Below are 20393 nucleotides of genomic sequence, written 5' to 3'. Positions count from 1 at the left end.
GGTTGTTTTGTTTTTCGCTTTTGTCATTTTTTGTCTTATTTTTGTCGTTTGTCCATTTTTTTGTTGCTTTCTGTCAAATTTTTTGTCTCTTGTTTCATGTTTGTCTCATTTTTTGTCATTTTGTTTCTTGTTTTTGTCATTTTGTGTATCATTTTTGTAATATTTTGTCTTGTTTTTGTTGGGGTTTTTTTTGTCTTTTTTTGCCTGACTTTTGTCATTTGATCATAAAGTGAAATACTATCTCATTCAGTTCCAGATAGCTGTGACTAAATGTTGTGTTCCTTTGTAGACACTCTGTGATCTGGAAGTTGTAATGTGGAAATGATAAACTGAGGCTGAATGTTGCTGAAAATGAATTAATTTTTCTAAATAAATTTCAGGTTGTTCATAAGGTTTTGTAAAACGATAATTCCTTAAATGTGAACATTTTCAGAACGAACATTTTTTTGCACTAAAACAAAGGAAAAATGTGGAAAATCTTCCAGCTTCTGATCACAGTAGGAGACAGTTCCAGTAAAACCAGGGTGGAGATGTGTCTGTAGTGTTACTGGACATGATGTAAGCTTTTAACTTTGTATTCCGCTTTATGCTGGTCTCCCACATTTATTCAACCTGAGCGATGGATATCAGCGGTGCTTGGTTATTTAATAGTGTTGTCGTTGCATTGTCATGTGTGCATCTCACGTGAAAACAGACAAAGATCAAGAGAATGTTTACATGAGTTGAACTAAGCCAGGAAGAGGTGTGGTGCTGCCAGTGTCCGGAAGACCATTGAACTTGGCCCCAGTCTTCCTGTGATACTCTTCCTCTTGAGTAATGCAGCAGCTCTGAGCATTACATAACAATTACGATAGGGAAGACGGAGGCAAGCAGAGATGTAGGATATTTGTTGATTTTTATCTCACTTTTATCTCTCATTCTACCATAACTTGCTGCTCTGTTCATGTTTAGATGTGCAGACTAAAGAAGAAAGCTGATAACATCTTGACTTGTTCTGCTTGCATGTGTCAGGTGCATCTGTGGGCTGCTGAAGAACAAACCTCGTATCTTGGTCACCCACCAGCTGCAGTACCTGAAGGCAGCAGACCAGATCGTTGTCCTCAAGGAGGTCGGTGTCTGTGTAGAAATCTTTGTGTGTCCAACCTTCAAGTAAAGCTGTGTACACAACTTCACTTTAACAAGGAAGACAAATTTTGGTTACGTGAGTGTTTGTGCAGACTTGTGATGGCACCAGTCTTCTTTTTACTCATTTTTGTCAATGCATTTTGCCTACAGACGGAGAGGAAGATGTAGCTTTACAGTGGTCCCTCGTCTATCTCGGGGGTTACGTTCCTCACCGTAGCAACCATATTTATTGTATTATTTATATGTATTTTAAGGCTTTATACACCCTCCCCACACTCTTAGAAACACTTCCTACGCTCTTAAACTTACGTCATTTTAACAACATATAAAATTCTGTATGGGTAATATAATAATAATTATAACAATAACAATAACAATAATAATAATGATAATAATAATAATAATAATAATAATAATAATAATAATAATAATAATAATAATAAAAAAATTTATAAAGTGCTTTCAGTCAAAGTGCTGTACATAGAGATAAAAACAATAATAATAGATAAAAACAATAAAAACAAAACAATATAAAGGTCATCAGGAAAACAAACAATTTAAGACTCATGTAACAGTAAACCAGTCGGTCTTGAGCCTCTTGTTGTCCTCATTTACGGGCACCAAAAAATATTGTTTTCTTGTCTGGAAAAAATCCAAAAATTCAGCAAAAAAATTCCCCAAATTTCTGAAAATTTGCAAAACCTTCAGAAAGAAAATTCCAATAATTCCTTAAAAGTTTTATTTTTAAAAAAATCCCCCAGAAAAAATGTGTGAATATTGTCAATAAATGAGTAAAAATCTTTCAAAAAATAAAATATCTATTAAAAATATCTAAAGTGATTCCATATATATCAGTAAAACTTGTAATATTTTATTAAAGAACATTCACATAAAAATCAACCAAAATCCAGCAAATTTCCCTGGATTTTGGTAGATTTTTATGCGTCAATGTTCTTAAGAAACATTTTTAACGTTTCTTTTTTCCACCAAAAAATATTCAGAGATTTCCCAAAAATGTTGAAAATGTGGACATCAGAAGTTTCACTGTGAAAAGAGCCGGTGCAAACATTAGCGGAGGAGAGTCGAGCTCAGGGAACCATTGGAGTGAGGCTGTACGTCAAATACCTGAGAGCTGGAGCCAGCATTGTGACTCTGCTGGCTGCCATTGTGCTCAACCTGCTGGCTCAGGTACGCAGCAAGTCCACTGGAGGGCGCTGGACTCCCTCAGTGAGGACATGTAGAACAGGAGTGACATGATGAAGATAAATTGATAAATGTGATCAAATACAGAAACCGTGTATTTATTTTCTAGGGAGCATACATCATGCAGGACTGGTGGCTGGCCTACTGGTAAGCATGAAAACCACAGCAACAAAATGTGTCAGGAAGTGATCAAACTCACGGTCCTGACTACATAACAAAATTTCACCAAACTATCTAGGCTGTCTAAACCACAAAAACACAATAAAACACAAGCACTACTAACACTGTAAAACTAACATAAACCACAATAATGACATACAAACCCTGGATTATTTTAATCATTTTTTCAGTAAAATAAGCATTTTCTAACCTAAAAAAGTAAAACAATATAAAAATGATAAAAATAATAATTCAAACATATTAAAAGAATTTTTAATGTAAATAAAATGCGTCGCGTACAGCGCTGGGCTCTGATTGGCTCAGAGACCGTAGCATCAGTCTCCTCTGTCTCCCGTGTTCAGCAGCATTCAGCATCTTGTCCATTTTACATCGACATCTGAATGCTGATGGTGTTGCTCTGTGGTGTGTGGGGAGGGTTTGTAAAGCCTTAAAATACACATGAATAATAAAATAAATATGGTGGCTACTTTGTGGATCTTTATCTATGGTGGGGTGTGTGTAACGTAACCCCCACCATAGACGAGGAACCGCCGTGTACTTCACATACTGGATAGTGTTTTTTCCACACTTGTTTATAACCTTGTACCATTTTAGGGCTGATGAGCAAGAAAAGCTTGATGCTCTCAACACCACCATCACAAATGCACAAAATGCTATCCAAGAGCTGGACAGAGATTTCTACCTGGGAATCTACGCAGGTAATCTGTAAACAGTTGCTGTCTTCTTGCAGGGTTTGGTTTTTGACTTGTTTGTAACAGAATGTTCTGCTCGCCAGGTTTGACCGGAGCCACCATCATTTTTGGCTTCATGAGGAATCTGGTTCTGTTCAACGTGCTGGTGAGGTGTGCACAGTCCCTGCACAACGGCATGTTCAACACCATACTCAGAACCCCCGTGCGCTTCTTTGACATCAACCCCATCGGTAAGCTAGAGGTTGTAAAAGCGTTTAGAGAAAATGTTTAGTCATAGTTATCAGTCAGTATTCATTTGAAGTTGGGAATTTTGGATGTATTTTTCCTTTTGTTTGTTCTGTGTTGTTCTGTTAATGTTGATTTTCTTCAAAGAATTTTTAATTAGTCAAAAATATGAGGGAACAATACACAATCATGAATTAAAATGTTCTCTAAAGACCAGATAAGGTTATATTTTGGCTAAACTTACTCTTCATATTCTGACTGTGTTTTTTCTTGTCTTACTGCAGGAAGAATCTTAAACAGATTTTCAAAGGACATCGGCCAGCTGGACTCCAACATGCCATGGACTTTTGTGGACTTCATTCAGGTTAGAAGAGGTCTTAATAAATCCTCTGCACATATTGTTGCATGAATGTAACAGAAGAAAGGGATTGCTGCTCATCAACAAAACAGTGGCAGTCCTTTTACTGACAGTTAATCATTTTTCTAAGAGGAGACATGAATTTCTGGTCGGAGTCTATCCAGCTTAACTTACTTTTACTTGTCAGTGTCCGTGTGAAGGCACAAAGTAAAACAAACATGGAGGGAAATGAGGTGCATGTTGTTTTTACTTCAAAGTTCAAGTAGATATTTTTATATATGTACGTGTGTGTGTGTGTGTGTGTGTGTGTGTGTATATATGTGTGTACATATATATATATAATATATATATATATATATATATATATATATATATATATATATATATATATATATATATATATATATATATATATATTTTTATATATATATATATATATATATATACACACACACACACACACATATTAATGTGATTGTAGAACGCCTTTCTATGTACGTGTGTGTGTGTGTGTGTGTGTGTGTGTGTATATATATATATATATATATATATATATATATATATATATATATATACACACACACACACACACACACGTACATAGAAAGGCGTTCTACAATCACATTAATATGGCCGGCACTGTTGGGACTGCTGTTGATAATCTTCTGAGCTGATGACAGTAAGCTGTCTGTGACACAGGTGCTGTCATGGTGAATATCTATCTCCACCTCAGTCTCTGTCTCTGTTGTCACATTTTTAATTCTTTCTACATCCAGTCATGTGTTTTTTTCTGTTTCCATAGCGATGCAGGACTTTGTATTGCAGTGAAAATTAACCCACAGTGAGTAAAAACAGGACAGGAGTAAAAAACACAGAAAACCGTTGGGAGTTCAGAGGGTTAAAAGACTTTGTATGTTTTTAAGGCTGTATGAAAAGTTGTATCTTCTGACACATCTTTCTCTTCATTGCTTGTCCTGCAGCTCGGAGTCCCGTCTTCTCCCACCTGTCTTCGTCTCTTCAGGGCCTGTGGACGATCCGAGCCTTCGGGGCTGAGGAGAGATTCCAGAATACGTTTGACGCCCATCAGGATCTACACTCAGGTTCCCTTCAGTCTCAGCACTTTGAGGTCTTTCTGAACTTTAATGCTCTGTGTTCCTATAGCGTCACTGACTTTTTTTTCCCTCCTGAGCAGAAGCGTGGTTCCTGTTCCTGACCACTTCTCGCTGGTTTGCCGTCCACCTCGATTTCATCTGCGCCGTTTTCGTCACCATCACCACTTTCGGCTGCGTGCTGCTCCGAGACCGTAAGGAAGAGTTTTAAGCTTTGAACTTCAAACACTAGACTTTGATGGCTGTCCTCCACGGTGTCTTTACTGGCGTTCCACCACCAGGGGTCGCCAGTGTCTGATACTTTGTAATGCTCCACGTTGAATTAAAACGTAATATGTAAGAGGCAGCAGATTCTTTCTGAGGAGAGTGAATTCTGGTGTGATTTGATGTTTTCAGTGAAAGATTTAATTCTTTTTCCTGGTCTTGTTAGAGCTGGATGCCGGCTCCGTTGGTTTGGCTCTGAGCTACGCCGTCACTCTGACCGGCATGTTTCAGTGGGGTGTCAGGCAGAGTGCCGAGGTGGAGAACATGGTAAGGTACTGGTGTTGTCTTTGCTCCTATTAGAACATACTGTAGGATGAAGTGATACTTACTGGATCTATAAACATGTCTGGATCTGACTCTTTTCCATAAATGCTTGAAAGATTTTATTGTTTAAACCAAATCAATCAAATGAAATGCCTTTATTGTCATTGGACATATGTACAACAAAATTTTGAGTGCATCTCCTTCGTAGGATAAAAAGATAGCAACAGATAAAGATAAAATATGTAGATCAAAAATATATAGATATATACTATGCCAATTATCTATTATATATGTTTGAAAATAAATATATAAATAAATATTGCACAAACCCACCCAAGACTGCACTGGCCATGCTAAATGTACAGGTTCCAGAGTTATTGCACTGGTTCAGCTGCTTTATGGGACAGGGGTAAAAACAGTGTTCACATTTGTTGGGTATCTATCATTTTCTTTTGCCACGTATTTATGTTTTAGTCAAATTATAGCTGCTAACTTCTACAGTATAATTCTGTTGCGTGTCATCAACAGTAAATATAATTTATTCTCTGCCCAGACTCTGGAAAAGATTTCATGCATATTACACCATTATGTATCGTTATGTTTCTAAGCTTTTGTAAAAGTTTGAATACCTTAAGTACATTTTTACAAGTAACTCTGGTCTTCAGTCTAACAGCATTTGCCATAATTATATCAACTTTTACTTTTAGCACATCGTACCTAAAAAATATTAAACTACAACAATTATAACGAAACTGTTGTTTGCTAATTCACTTGATTTAATTTCCCAAATTGTAAACAGATTAGGCCCATTGTGTTTTTCTATGTTGTAGGATTGAGTTTTACTCCTCCAGACACAGCGGTGTAGACGTTTATTTTCTGCTATGTAGACCACTCAGAGTTTATTTGTCACTGAGTCCCTGAGACGTTTCCTGCAGGTGCAGCTGAAGTCGGCGGTGGAGGAGCTGCCCGGTAAGTTGGAGATGGTTCTGGCTGAGTCGGGCTCCAACTTCAGCGTGGGTCAGAGGCAGCTGGTGTGTTTGGCCAGAGCCATCCTGAGGAAGAACCGCACCCTCATCATCGACGAGGCCACGGCCAACGTGGACCCCAGGTACTGCAAGTTAACGAGGGCGTCAAAGGGACATGATTTTACCAGTTACAGCACAATACATACCGAACCACGATGGCTCACACAAACTGTTCGGAAAATGAAAGTGTTTGTAGATTCTGGCCTGACAGATGTTGAAGTGTGTTTTTGCTAAGTGCAACATTCTTATTATTACCTCCAGTTTACAATGTCATCAAACACGGGTTTAAAGAAAAAACGTGAAACAAACAAGCACGGAAGACAAGAAAAATGAATTCTACAGATTCAGTCCATGTTAATTCACACTGAATTCAGGAAATCTCTTGAGAATTTACTTGTTTTTGTTTGCAAACTAAGTTCTGTAGAATAATTTGGCAGATTTTTTGGTAATTAGCATGTTTTCAGATGTGAGAATTTTTGCATTTTCAGTCTCAATGAAGTGTTTTACCTGAGTAGCTGTTTTAGGGATTCAGTATCTCCTGAAATGAAACTCCCACAGACATTTAATGAAGACACAGAGAAAAACTTTTCCAGCAGTCTCAAAAGATCAGATGGCTCAAATGTAAACACTGGTCACTCAGAATTTTAGACTCAGAAGTGTAAAATCTTCAGATGAGTGTGGTATTTCGGCTGAAACATTCCTGTAACTGTAAATGAATGAAGAAAAAACGTACATCTATACATCATTGGGCATATTTAGTATCGTTGTTACAAGCTGCCTCCACGTTGTCTTCGTGTTGAAACTGAACAACATACGAGGCTTATTTTGTCAGATCAGTGCTGTCCTAAAAGCATCCAAAGAAAACAATGCTGCAGGGTCCTCATTTGTTAGTGGATTTCCATTTCAATCTTATGCAGAAAGGAAATTCCAAACTGCCTTTTCAATGTCTTTGTTGGTCCTAATGTCAGATTGACTCTGTAGTTGGATGAAGTGATGGATGACAGAACTGTTTGTGTGACCTCCATCCGATGGTTTCCAACAGTATATGTGCTGCTGGTTTGATATTCTGGAGGTATTAAACCTTTAAAATGGATTCCCAGGTGAAATGTTAGGTTTCATGTGAAAATACCAGAATGCTAGAGTGGTGTGCTGGTGATTTTGTTGGCTAGATAATGAATTATAAATGTGGTTTTACATAATTCACTTCAATTTAATTTCTCGAGCACCACTTCACAACACGTCATCTCAGAATACTCCACATATTTGATCTACTTTGTACCAAAACATCCCAACAACCCTGCTTTAAGAGGGTTGTTGGGCAACAAACATGTCAGCTTCTTATTGAATACTTAGCTTCTTAACATGCAAAGAAAATCCATTTCTTCATTGTTAAACCTCTGTGGCTGCAGGACCGATGAGCTGATCCAGAAAACGATATGGGACAAGTTCAGAGAATGCACCGTGCTCAAACTAACCCTCTAACCCGTGCCTCAACACCATCATAGACTGCGACCGCATTCTGGTGAGTTACTCTGATAGTAATCTGTTAGTTTACTGAAGGACTTTTAGGAGGCCACACCCAGATGTTACACAAGAACATTTATTGAAGAGCAACAGGTGTGAAGGTTCCTCTCCAGCAGGGTGAATAAACATACAGTGCTTTTATTTTATTTCTCACGCTTAAATGTTCCACATCAAACTAATATTTAGATGTATTTAATTTTAAACAGAGGTAACCCATAGAACGCAAAATAAAGTTTTTTAAGTGGCAATTTATTGAAAACCTTTATCACTTCAATTCCGTTTTATTTATATAGCGTCAATTACAGGTCAGATTCTCTCAAGACACTTTCAAGACCCCATATGAACCTGCAGAGCAGCTCTAAGGCGACAGAGGCAAGAAAAAGCTCACTTTTAACAGGAAGAAACCTTGAACAGAACCTGAAATGAAATACAGAAGACCAGAAATGCTTGTTTTGTCCACATTCACAGCATGACCAATCCTGTTGGAATAGCGCCCCCTTGTGGCCACAGAGATATTAGTAGGTAATTCAGTGATTATTGCCAAAAGCATTAATCTTATGTCCTTGTATGAAATACCAGAGTTGAGGGAGTTTAGGGAAGCGATTCTCATTCATCACTCCTGTGAAAAAGTAATTGATCCTCTAAACCTGATAAGTGGTTGGTCTCTTGGCAGAAACAACTGCAGTAAACTGTTTGTGATCAGTCTTTGGAGGAAGGTACCATGTGCCATGGAGGAATCTTGGGGGCAAATAGTTTTTCACAGCACCTTATATCTACATTTGTCCAAATAAAGTTAACATAGTGCCTCTGCTCTTGTGTTGAAAGAGGATGAAGTGATGCCGAGTCATTAATTGTGCAACTCATCATAAATAACTGACGGGGTTTTAGCCTAATTAGTTGTTTGTCAAGCGTATCCTTACTGCCAGAGTGACCAAAGATAACAAAGTCAGTCACCTGACCTGAATCCAGTTGAGCTGCAGTTCACCAGCTGAAGACTAAACTGAAGAGAAAACTGCTCAAGAACCAGCAGGAAGTGAAGACAGCAGCAGTAGAGCATCACCAGGACAAACCCAGACACTTCAGGCTGTTGTAGACTGTGAAGCAGTTTGTCCAGTTACTGTTGGTCCTTTAAAAAGGTGGAGGCCATCCATCCATCCATCCATCCATCTATCTATCTTCTACCGCTGGTCCGGGTCGGGTCGCGGAGGCAGCAGCTTTAGGAGGAAAGCCCAGACCTCCCTCTCCCCGGCCACATCATCTAGCTCCTCCCGGGGGACCCCAAGGCGTTCCCAGGCCAGCTGGGAGACATAGTCTCTCCAGCGTGTCCTGGGTCTTCCCCGGGGCCTCCTCCCAGTGGGATGTGCCCTAAACACCTCACCGGGGAGGCGTCCGGGGGGCATCCTAATTAGATGCCCGAGCCACCTCATCTGGCTCCTCTCTACGCGGAGGAGCAGCGGCTCTACTCTGAGATCCTCCCGGATGGCCGAGCTTCTCACCCTATCTCTAAGGGAGAGCCCAGCCACCCTGCGGAGGAAACTCATTTCAGCCGCTTGTACCCGCGATCTTGTTCTTTCGGTCACTACCCAAAGCTCGTGACCATAGGTGAGGGTAGGAACGTAGATCGACCGGTAAATTGAGAGCTTTGCCTTTCGGCTCAGCTCCCTCTTTACCACGACGGACCTGTACAGCGCCCGCATTACTGCGGAGGCCGTAGCAATCCGCCGGTCGATCTCTCGCTCCATCCTTCCCTCACTCGTGAACAAGACCCCGAGGTACTTAAACTCCTCCACTTGGGGCAGGACCTCATCCCTGACCCGGAGAGTGCACTCCACCCTTTTCCGGCTGAGGACCATGGACTCGGATTTGGAGGTGCTGATCCTCATCCCAACCGCTTCACACTCGGCTGCGAACCGATCCAGTGAGAGTTGGAGGTCCTGGCACGATGAAGCCAACAGGACCACATCATCCGCGAAAAGCAGTGACGGAATCCTGAGGTCACCAAACCGGACCCCCTCAACACCCTGGCTGCGCCTAGATATTCTGTCCATAAAAATTATGAACAGAATCGGTGACAAAGGGCAGCCCTGGCGGAGTCCAACTCTCACTGGAAACGAGTTCGACTTATTGCCAGAGATGCGGACCAAGCTCTGGCACCGGTCATACAGGGAACGGACAGCCTGTATTAGGTGGTCCGTTACCCCGTACTCCCGGAGCACCCCCCAGAGGGTTCCCCGAGGGACACGGTCGAAAGCCTTCTCCAGATCCACAAAACACATGTGGACTGGTTGGGCAAACTCCCATGCACCCTCAAGGACCCTGCTGAGGGTGTAGAGCTGGTCCACAGTTCCACGGCCGGGACGAAAACCACATTGCTCCTCCTGAATCCGAGGTTCGACTATCCGGCGGACCCTCCTCTCCAGTACCCCTGAATAGACCTTCCCGGGGAGGCTGAGGAGTGTGATCCCCCTATAGTTGGAACACACCCTCCGGTCCCCCTTTTTGAAAAGAGGGACCACCACCCCAGTCTGCCAATCCAGAGGCACTGCCCCCGATGTCCACGCGATGTTGCAGAGGCGTGTCAACCAGGACAGCCCCACAACATCCAGGGCCTTGAGGAACTCCGGGCGGATCTCATCCACCCCCGGGGCCCTGCCACCAAGGAGCTTTTTAACTACCTCGGCGACTTCGACCCCAGAGATGGGAGAATCCACCCCCGAGACCCCAGGCCCCGCTTCTGAATCAGAAGGCGTGTCGGTGGGATTGAGGAGGTCTTCGAAGTACTCCCCCCACCGATTCACAACGTCCCGAGTTGAGGTCAGCAGTGCACCATCCCCACTATACACAGTGTTGACAGTGCACCGCTTTCCCCCCCTGAGACGCCGGATGGTGGACCAGAATCTCGTCGAAGCCGTCCGGAAGTCGTTTTCCATGGCCTCGCCAAACTCCTCCCATACCCGAGTTTTTGCCTCGGCGACAGCCGCAGCTGCAGCCCGCTTGGCCAGCCGATACCTGTCAGCTGCCTCCGGAGTCCCACAGGCCAAAAAGGCCCGGTAGGACTCCTTCTTCAGCTTGACGGCATCCCTTACCGCCGGTGTCCACCAACGGGTTCGGGAATTGCCGCCGCGACAGGCACCGACCACCTTACGGCCACAGCAACGATCGGCCGCCTCAGCAATGGAGGCACGGAACATGGTCCACTCGGACTCAATGTCCCCCACCTCCCTCGGGACATGGTTGAAGTTTGACCGGAGGTGGGAGTTGAAACTCCTTCTGACAGGGGACTCCGCCAGACGTTCCCAGCACACCCTCACGATCCGTTTGGGTCTGCCAGGTCTGACTGGCATCCTCCCCCACCATCAGAGACAACTCACCACCAGGTGGTGATCGGTTGACAGCTCCGCCCCTCTCTTCACCCGAGTGTCCAGGACATGCGGCCGCAAGTCCGACGATACGACAACAAAGTCGATCATCGAACTGCGGTCTAGGGTGTCCTGGTGCCAAGTGCACATATGGACACCCTTATGCCTGAACATGGTGTTCGTTATGGACAATCTGTGACGAGCACAGAAGTCCAATAACAGAACACCGCTCGGGTTCAGATCGGGAGGGCCGTTCCTCCCAGTCACGCCTCTCCAGGTCTCACTGTCATTGCCAACGTGAGCGTTGAAGTCCCCCAGCAGAACTATGGAATCCCCAGAAGGGGCGCTCTCCAGCACCCCCTCCAAGGATTCCAGAAAGGGCGGATACTCCGAACTGCTGTTCGGCCCGTAGGCGCAAACAACAGTAAGGAACCGTCCCCCCACCCGAAGGCGAAGGGAGGCCACCCTCTCGTCCACCGGGGTAAACTTCAACACACAGTCACCGAGCCGAGGCGCAATGAGTATTGACACCCCTGCTCGGCGCCTCTCACCATTGACAACTCCAGAGTGGAAGAGAGTCCAACCCCTCTCGAGAGGGCTGGTTCCAGAGCCCCTGCTGTGTGTCGAGGTGAGGCCGACTATATCAAGTCGGAACTTCTCAGCCTCGCACACCAGCTCAGGCTCCTTCCCCGCCAGAGAGGTGCCGTTCCACGTCCCTAGAGCCAGCTTGTGTAGTCGGGGGTCGGTACGCCAGGCTCCCCGCCCCTGGCCACCGCCCAACACACATGGCACCGGACCCCTATGGCCCCTCCTGCGGGTGGTGGGCCTGCTGGAGGGGGGTCCCACGTCTCTTCTTCGGGCTGTGCCCGAAGTGGAGGCTACATATAAAATGTGTCGTAGTTCCTCCACCGTTCACCTGATACCCTCAAACTAAAGTCTGCAATTAAAGCACATATGGATTGTTTCATTTTTAATCCACTCTGGTGAACAGAGTCAAACATTTATGGACCTGACTATCTGAGGTCTCGTCTTGTTCTGCTAAAAGTCAATGCTAAATGCTACAACTTAAAACATGCATACAATCAAAACTGACTTTGTTTCCAGGTTCTGGATGCCGGGGAGATCCACGCCTACGACGAGCCTTACAGCCTGCTTCAAGATCCAAATGGGACCTTTTATAAGATGGTCCAGCAGACGGGCAAACAGGAGGCTGCAGCTCTGCGGTCGGCAGCTGAGCAGGTGAGTTTCAGACTCAGAGATTCCTATACATGTTGAAAAGTGAAAAGCTTTTGTCACCATCTCCGGTCAAACAAAATTTTTAAATGATCTTTTCAGGTTTACTCCAACCGAAGCCGTGCTAACGTTCCAAACGGACACGCAGAAATGGCAGACGGTAACATCGTAATCTTTGAGACGGCTCTGTAAGCCGAAGAAGAGTCTCTGCTCTGCCAGAAGCCTCAGAGAGCTGCTGGGCTTGTCCACCGGTCCACCAGACAGACGGTGAGGAGACGCATCTCAGGACCTACAGGGAGGCTGCAGCCTCAGTGAACATCTGAGCCAAACAGTCTAACGCTGTTTGTTGGAGCTCACAGACCTGAGAAATCACTGCTGTACAAACTGTTGAAGCAGACCAATATTTATTATCTGCTGCTTCATATTTATCATGTTGAATAGCTTTCAAATGGCCATGTAATCCTTAAAAACCAAGTGCCTTATTTCAAGTTTGTGTAAATTTAACCGTTCAAAGAATATCTGTATCTTTGAGTCCAGGTAGCAGAGAAGCACGGAATCAGCGACTAAATCTACCTGAGGTTGCTGCTTAATCAGTCGCAGCATTTGGGTTCCTTTTCCACGAATGTTTGTCGTTCAGACGTACCGACCACTGTGATGTTAGTCAGGTGTGTATTCTACATAGGACAGAAAAGCAGCTGATCACCTGAGGACGGCTGCGATGTAGCTAAAGTTTTACCTCCAGCTTATAGGAAGATCACTGCTCTGACTAAAGGAAAGTGAGTTCATTCAGACACGAGACTGACGAACCTGAAGACACATTTCACTGCAGCAGCACTTTCTGTGTTAGATTTCAGCAACAGTCTGTTCTCAACACTGATGTCTTTGCCTTAAACAAATCCAGACACACATGTACCAGACTTTAGAAACAGTCTGAAAAGGAGTTTCTTGTACAGATGCTGTGGTCCTTGTACTCCCACTCCACTGATTTAAGAGCTTACAGGGAGGAGGGAATCTTAACAGCTGCTACAGATGATGTGGAGTTTGTTGAATGACTTTGATCTGTTCACACTTGTATTAACTGCAGATTTGTACATTTGTTCAGTCAAATTCTACATAAAAGGTGCATTAAACAACACTTCTTTGATCTTTGGGTCTTTCTGTTCTCGAAGATGTAAAAAAGATCAAAAACTTCCACTTCATGAATAAACCTTAATTCAGTTTCATTTATAGTGCCAATTACAGTCAAATTGTCTCAAGATGCTTTACAGAACCCATATGCCTGAATGCAACAAAACATCCAGATGTCTGTTATTAACCAACAAAGCACGCATTACTTCTCCTTGTTTACTTGTCGGATGTTGCTCCATCCTAACAAATATGCAACGAAGGAAGGAAAAACCAACAAAGCATGCATTACTTCTCCTTGTTTACTTCTCCTATGGAAAATAATTCTCTCCAAAAATATTCCGTCATTTGGTGGGAATATCCATCTTAAAACATCACTCCATTCTTAATTTAGGGTTTTTCTCTGTCAACTGTCTGTATTTTAAATACTGGGACGTTTTTTTTAGGCAGAACATCAAAGCAGTTAGTCCTGTTTGGTGCAGAACATTGAAGACATTTAGCAGGAGGCCAGTCAGTAGATGTTTCCTGAGAAGACATGTCACCCTGGACAATTTTATATAAATCATGTCTCATTTAATTCTTAAATGAGCTGTCACTTTCACCATTCTTTAAACAACCATTTGGTAATTTGTGCGTCACTTTACATTTACATAAATTTATAAATTCATCAGGGCCGTGCAGAGACCTTTGGAGGGGCAGGTGCTCAAAGTTAAAGGGGGCACATGGAGCACGAATTTGAAACACCATCCAGAAACATACCTGACAATATAACTGGCTGAACTGTAGCAACCCATATCCATGAACATGGAAGTGGTGATGCAATGGTTAAATTTCTGGACTACTGATCAGAAGGTCAGTGGTTCAAACCCTGATGTAGTCACCATTGGGCCCTACAATTTATTATTTTGAAGTTGAATTTACATCACCATTAGAATACACATCACTGGACTGTTTAACTGTTGCTACTCTTCCTGGAGTCCTTGCTTTTAAATTTCATACCTTTTCCAGACATGTACTGTAGAGCCACGGATTTGCGCCATGGTGCTGATTCATAACCTGCCCTTTATTATTTGTAGTGCTAATAATAAAGTAAAAATAAAAAAATGATACAGGAATCATGTATTTAAATATATTTGTACTTTTATTCAGTTTGACTATCCACTTTGTGCAAGATAGCAAGGTTCTAAATGTTATATATTTTATATTTATGCATATTATATTTAATTTGTCTATATATACAAATGTTATAAACAAGTACTGATATCTTTAAATGAGAGGTTGAGAGAAAAACAATTCAAATTCTTCTAATTATTATTGTTAATGTATTTGTACTGCAATAGTCCAAAATTATGTGAAAATGCATGTACGTAGTTTCAGTGAAATAACATAACCTCTGTCTCATTGCCTCTAGAAACAGGAAACACACTGCAACTCACTGACAGTAAAATAATACTTCTCTCTGATGCACTTTGCCCATGACAACAGAAACATACAGAAACAAAAAGAAGCCTGGCAGACTTTATCCTCTCAGCAGCTGTGTGGTTAACTAGCGGCTAGAACTGATGACAGGTGTGTGTTAGAGTCAGACACACACACACAGGATGCTCACTTCATCAGTCATCTTGCAAAAATACACCGTACATAAACGAATCCCGCTGCAGAACCTCCTCTCCATCAGGACCATCAGTTGTTGATGTCCTCCCTCGGGTCTCCGGTTTCTAGACTAGCGGCGCTAGCGCAGAGCTACAGGGAACATCTGGACCCCTCAGAGCAGTGGGGGACGTCTACGTAGATCACGTGACCGACCGACGGTAGATCTGAATTATTATTATTTTTATTTTATTTATTATTTTGTCTTTTGTGTTTGTCCGTGTCTGTCCTCTAAACGAGTCCTGCGTAAAAGTGAACTCAGCAATCTCATTTTGATACAGGCTCCAGTGGCAGATTTAGAGGCACCTTATTTGTTTGTTTGTATCATATGTCCACAAAGGTTTACTGCAGCGCTGTGTTTGAATCCTGTCATTCTGGTCTGTTTTTAGGCCCTAAAAGCCTCCTTTCTAAAACGCATCGTCTGCTCTTCTTTGCCCTCAGCTCCTCTCTGTAAAGGGGATCATCAGGAATAAACATCCAAACCGGGCTGCTGGGCCTCATTCCTGCTGCGGATAACTAGCAGATTTTACTCGGAATTACCTGCAGAGCTGAATCTACGGAAGTCTGGGTTCATGCCGGATTTCGAGCACTTCAGATTTTCCTATTCGAGCATGAATCCGGTCCTGGGGGAGAGCGGCCTCCTGGCTCCGCAGCAGCATCACCACCAGATGACGGGCCAAGCCGACTCCGCCATCCCGGAGCCGGGATACTTCCTGGGGGAGCACGGCGGCTTCGGGCCGGATGGTTTGTTCGGGTTGGATCTGGGCGCGCTGCCGTCGTCTGGCCTCGCCGACCTGCACCTGAGCAGCTCCCTGCACCGGGTCCCACCGGCCGCCGCGGCGCTGCGCTGCGCAACGACCTGGGATCCAACATCAGCTGGCTGAAGACCCTGAACCTGCGCTTCCGCTGCTTCCTGGTCAAAGTGCACGAACTGGAGCGCAGGAACAAGGTGCTGGAGAAGCAGCTGCAGCAGGCCCTGGAGGACAACAGCGGAGGAGATCCACACCAGAAGCCGCTGACCAAAGACATGGGGGTCCAGAGCGGATTCATCGGTCCGATCCATCCCAGACCGGGCTACATGCCGCACCACAACGCCAACAACCCGGCCTACCTGACCGGCGGCCTCCTCTCTCCCACCCTCAACCCTCCCCCTCTGTTCCACAACAAATACCTGCTGGGGAACAACCTGAACACGGACTCCAACTCCAACCTCACCACCAGCCCGGCTCTGAGTCCCAGCGACCCGACCAGAACCATCAGCAACATCAACGAGAAGCTCTCCGCTCACACCGGAACCCGCACCAGCAATGGGCCTCCTCCTCCGCGCTTCCTCCCCGGAACCATCTGGTCCTTCAACCACACCCGGAGGTTCGGCACCGGCAGGGAGTCGTGCGTCACGGGACCCGGAGTGTCCTGGACCCACCCGGACGGCGTCGGAGTCCAGATCGACACCATCACACCGGAGATCAGGGCGCTGAACAACGTGCTGGCCAAGGTGAAGAGAGAGAGGGACGAGTACAAGAGGAGGTGAGGACTTCACAGTCTGTCAGTGGGTTAAAATATGATCCTGATGCTCATTGAAAGGTTTCAGGTGGAGGGAGTTTTCTGTCACTAGAGAGCAGGTTTTTGGATGAACTTGTGTTTATCAGGGTGTTTGGACAGGTTGTAGCTTGGTGCTGGGTGGTTGTGGATAAAATTAAGATTAAAACAGTTAAATTCAATGCAGCAAACTTTGTTAATTTCTTAAATCATTCAATCAATCAATCCAGCTTTATTTGTGTAGCATTTTTCAAATCAAAGGAAGTACATGAAGAAGACAAGGAACAAAACGGCAGTTAAAAAAACAATGCCCCAATTGTTTTAAAGTGATATAATCTAAATAGTGAAAATGTACAATTAAATGGGTGAAAATCTGTTTTCAAAGTTGTAGTGATCTTAAATTTTTATAAAATCTAGTAAAATCTGATAATCTAATTCAAAAAGTGATGAAAGATAAACGAGTCAAAATGTATATATATAAATGGGATTAAAATCATTTTAAAATTGTAGTAATAAAAATAAAGAAAATCGAACAATCTAATTTTAAAAAAGTGACAAAAGATAAATAAATTAGTCAAAAGTGTATAAATACATGGATCAAAATCTGTTTTTAAAACCATAATAAATAAAAATCTTAAATGAAAACCGTGTCAACACACTGATTGAAAGCCAATAAGACAGTGATCCTGCATATTAAAAACTCCATTCAAAAACACATCAAAAAATACAGCAGGGAACGGATATAAAAGGTTAGAATGGGTTTTCCAGGCTGTTGCTGCAGTTAGGAGCTGATATTTAATCCATTCAGGATGTAAAATCAATCCTATTCATGTCTCCTATGTTTATTCATTTATTCACCTTTATTTAAACTTCGAGTACATTGAGGATTGGAGGCCTCATCTAAAATGTAAAATAAGAAAAACTTGTCTTCTGTGAATAATTTACACATTCCTGCACATCTTAGATATTCGCATCACTTATGAGCCATAATTTCTTACAGTGTTTTCTAAAATAAAGCAAAACTCACTTCAAATGTGACATGTGACAAATCTTTCATTTAAAGCGTTGCAGAGTTACAGCTTCCTTAAACAAACGTGACACCAGAATCATGCAGGATTTGAATTCTTTGTTGCATTTTGTTGTCGTTTTCCTGCAGGATCTTGTGCGATGCCTTAGCGTCTGCTGATTTGCAGCGTTCATGTTGCTGTTTGGTGGATTTTGGTGCATGACACATACAGAAGAGATCAGATTTAAGCGTATTTTTTAGCCCAGTGACTAGTTGGCCCAGCCTGCAGCCTGTGTGTGTTTTCATTAATGTGTTTCTCCGTATTTTTTTTTCTACTGCTGTGTGATGTTTAAAAGCACCGACCTCAACACTTTGTGCTTCGTCCTGCTGACACAAGATGCTTCTGCAAGACAAACCTTCAGTCACATTGATTTCAGGAGGATGTTAAACTGAGCAGCAGAGACTCGTTGTCTGAGCTGCACGTTCACAAACTGCTTATCGTTCCGGTTTTATAGCTGCACTAAAAGTTCCATTAAGTTTTTACATGTTTGAAAGCTATTAGAGGGACGTGGAGATGGAAAACGATTCAGTAGTTTCTTCAGTGGCATTGTGCTGGTTGTGGAGGTGTTTTTGTCCCGTCGTCTCCTTTGTCGTTTTTTGTCGGCACCAGTTTGAATCATAGCTCCGCCAAGGAACGCCCCATTTGTCTGTTTGTCCGTCTGTCTGTTGGCAACATTACTTCAAAATGGATTTGGATGAAATTTTCAGGGAAGGTCAGAAATGACACAAGGACCAAGTGATTAGATTTTAGCAGTGATGCGGCTTATAGTCTGGAGCCACGGATTTGTTAAAGATTTCTGTATTATTGCCAGATAGCGGCACAGCGTCACTGTAACCATGACAACAAGTGAACGCTACGTCAGCTGCCTGCCTCCAAACATGAAGGTCAAAGTGTTTTTTCAAAGCCTTCTCTGAGCTACCAGGCATATAACTGTGATGATATAATGCCAAAAATCTTTCATTTATTTATTTATCACTGGGAAAAATGAATCAAAATGAAACGCTTTGAGCATTTCCCTGTTAAAAGGGTGTTTTCCTGCCACTGTCTCCTTAGGGCTGCTCTGGGTGTTCAGGCATATGGGTTCCGTAAAGCGTCTCGAGACAATTTGACTGTAATTGGCGCAAGATAAATAAAATTGAATTGAACCCACAGCTGTTGTAATGATATTCCAAAATCCCTTCTTGGGCAGTCCAGATAAATCCTTCAGTTAGGAACCTTCAAAAAAGGTCTCCCAGTCCATCATGGTTGCCCAGGTACAGCTCTCTGATACTCAGACAGCTCCTCACTCTACCTGGTTTCAACCACAGCACATAATGCAGCAACACGGGAGTGTGGTCATCCTCCCTGCTGGATCATAATCCACGATCATCTAAAAAGTCTGTCCCGGCGTCCTTAGAACCCCTCCTACCTTCTGTAGTGACTTTTTAATTCACTCTTTGAATGCAGGTTTCTGCTTCACTGCTTTTCTCTTGGATACATCCAGCAGTGAAACAACCTGTACATCCTTCTTCGCCCCTTTTCTGGAGCCCAGTGTCAGTACTTTCACCCTACTTGGCGAAGTATATTCCATGGAGTCAGCAGTGTCCTCCTCGCTGATCTCACTGTGCTCGGCCATGTTGTCCTCCTCAGGCTCTGCTGGATCCTCTGCTGCCGTTCTGGAGGCTCCGGCCGGGTGCTCTGCTTCTTATACTCTCACTTTCTGGCTCAGTCTCCCAAAGCGCCAGCCTGCTGCCACTGCAGTCTCTGCACAACTGGAGCCGGTTGAGCTTGAGCTCCCCACTCAGAAAACCCCGGGCTGGAAGAAGGAGGGGTCCTTATGATGCCAGAGAGTGCTGACGCCCCGCGATCCCAACCTCTTGCCCCTCCCACCCCCCAGGTCACGTTGCCCCCCGCTGGTTCGTTCCTTCGTGTAGATGCATGCCTCAGCCTCAGGCTGGGCCTAGCTGGCCAATCACGCCTAAGTGTCCTGACCCCATCTTTCTGTTCCGCTTTTTTCCCATGTGCCTGCTCCTCTTCTGTGGTCACATTCCCACAGGAACGGGTGAACTCCTTCAGTGCTTCAATCACAGACTTATTAGCAGCCACCATCCTCTCCAGCCACACGCCCGTGGCAGGACTGTGTCGGTCTATTTTTGGCTCTACTTCCCCATCTGCATCCGAGGTCTCCTCCTGCGATGCAGCCTGGTCATTACTGTCATTTTCTTCATCTGATATCGCCTCAGGGTCAGTGCGTACACTCGCGGTTTCTTCACTCTCCTCAATAATCCTGTCGCGGTACACATTTAATGGGGCCAGGAACTGTCCATGGTCCTTATACACCGACATGGCTTCCGCCTTTGAGGGAGCCACTAAAACCTGTTGCACCGCGGTTTCTCTTGCCAATGTCTTCACTACAGGATCATATTTCACAGAGGGGCTAATTATTGACACTATCCGCCCCTTTAAGGTGCC

At 43.8% G+C, this 20393-nt stretch overlaps 1 protein-coding gene and 1 pseudogene across 1 annotated transcript; both read left to right on the top strand.

The window, feature by feature from the left end:
* Positions 1 to 13696, top strand: part of LOC118469247 (ATP-binding cassette sub-family C member 4-like) — a 43168-nt pseudogene extending 29472 nt beyond the window's left edge.
* Positions 13697 to 14490: 794 nt separating this feature from the next.
* Positions 14491 to 16867, top strand: LOC129349318 (non-homologous end joining factor IFFO1-like). The gene is made up of 2 exons (XM_055012274.1): positions 14491 to 14538; positions 15857 to 16867. Exons 1-2 carry the CDS (start codon positions 14491 to 14493, stop codon positions 16865 to 16867), a joined length of 1059 nt encoding a protein of 352 aa, XP_054868249.1.
* Positions 16868 to 20393: the final 3526 nt, after the last annotated feature.

The sequence above is a fragment of the Amphiprion ocellaris genome, chromosome 7, assembly GCF_022539595.1.
Source record: "Amphiprion ocellaris isolate individual 3 ecotype Okinawa chromosome 7, ASM2253959v1, whole genome shotgun sequence".
NCBI classification, from domain to species: domain Eukaryota; kingdom Metazoa; phylum Chordata; class Actinopteri; family Pomacentridae; genus Amphiprion; species Amphiprion ocellaris.
The sequence above is the reverse complement of the archived record's forward strand: the minus strand, read 5'-3'. Positions and strand labels throughout refer to the sequence as shown.

What these genes read in the sequence shown, in the direction of transcription:
- LOC129349318 (XM_055012274.1), top strand. Translation starts at nt 14,491, where the DNA reads ATGGAAGTGGTGATGCAATGGTTAAATTTCTGGACTACTGATCAGAAG. An exon ending in TCTGGACTACTGATCAGAAG is followed by an intron (nt 14,539 to 15,856) that starts GTCAGTGGTTCA and finishes GCGGATAACTAG; the next exon opens with CAGATTTTACTCGGAATTAC.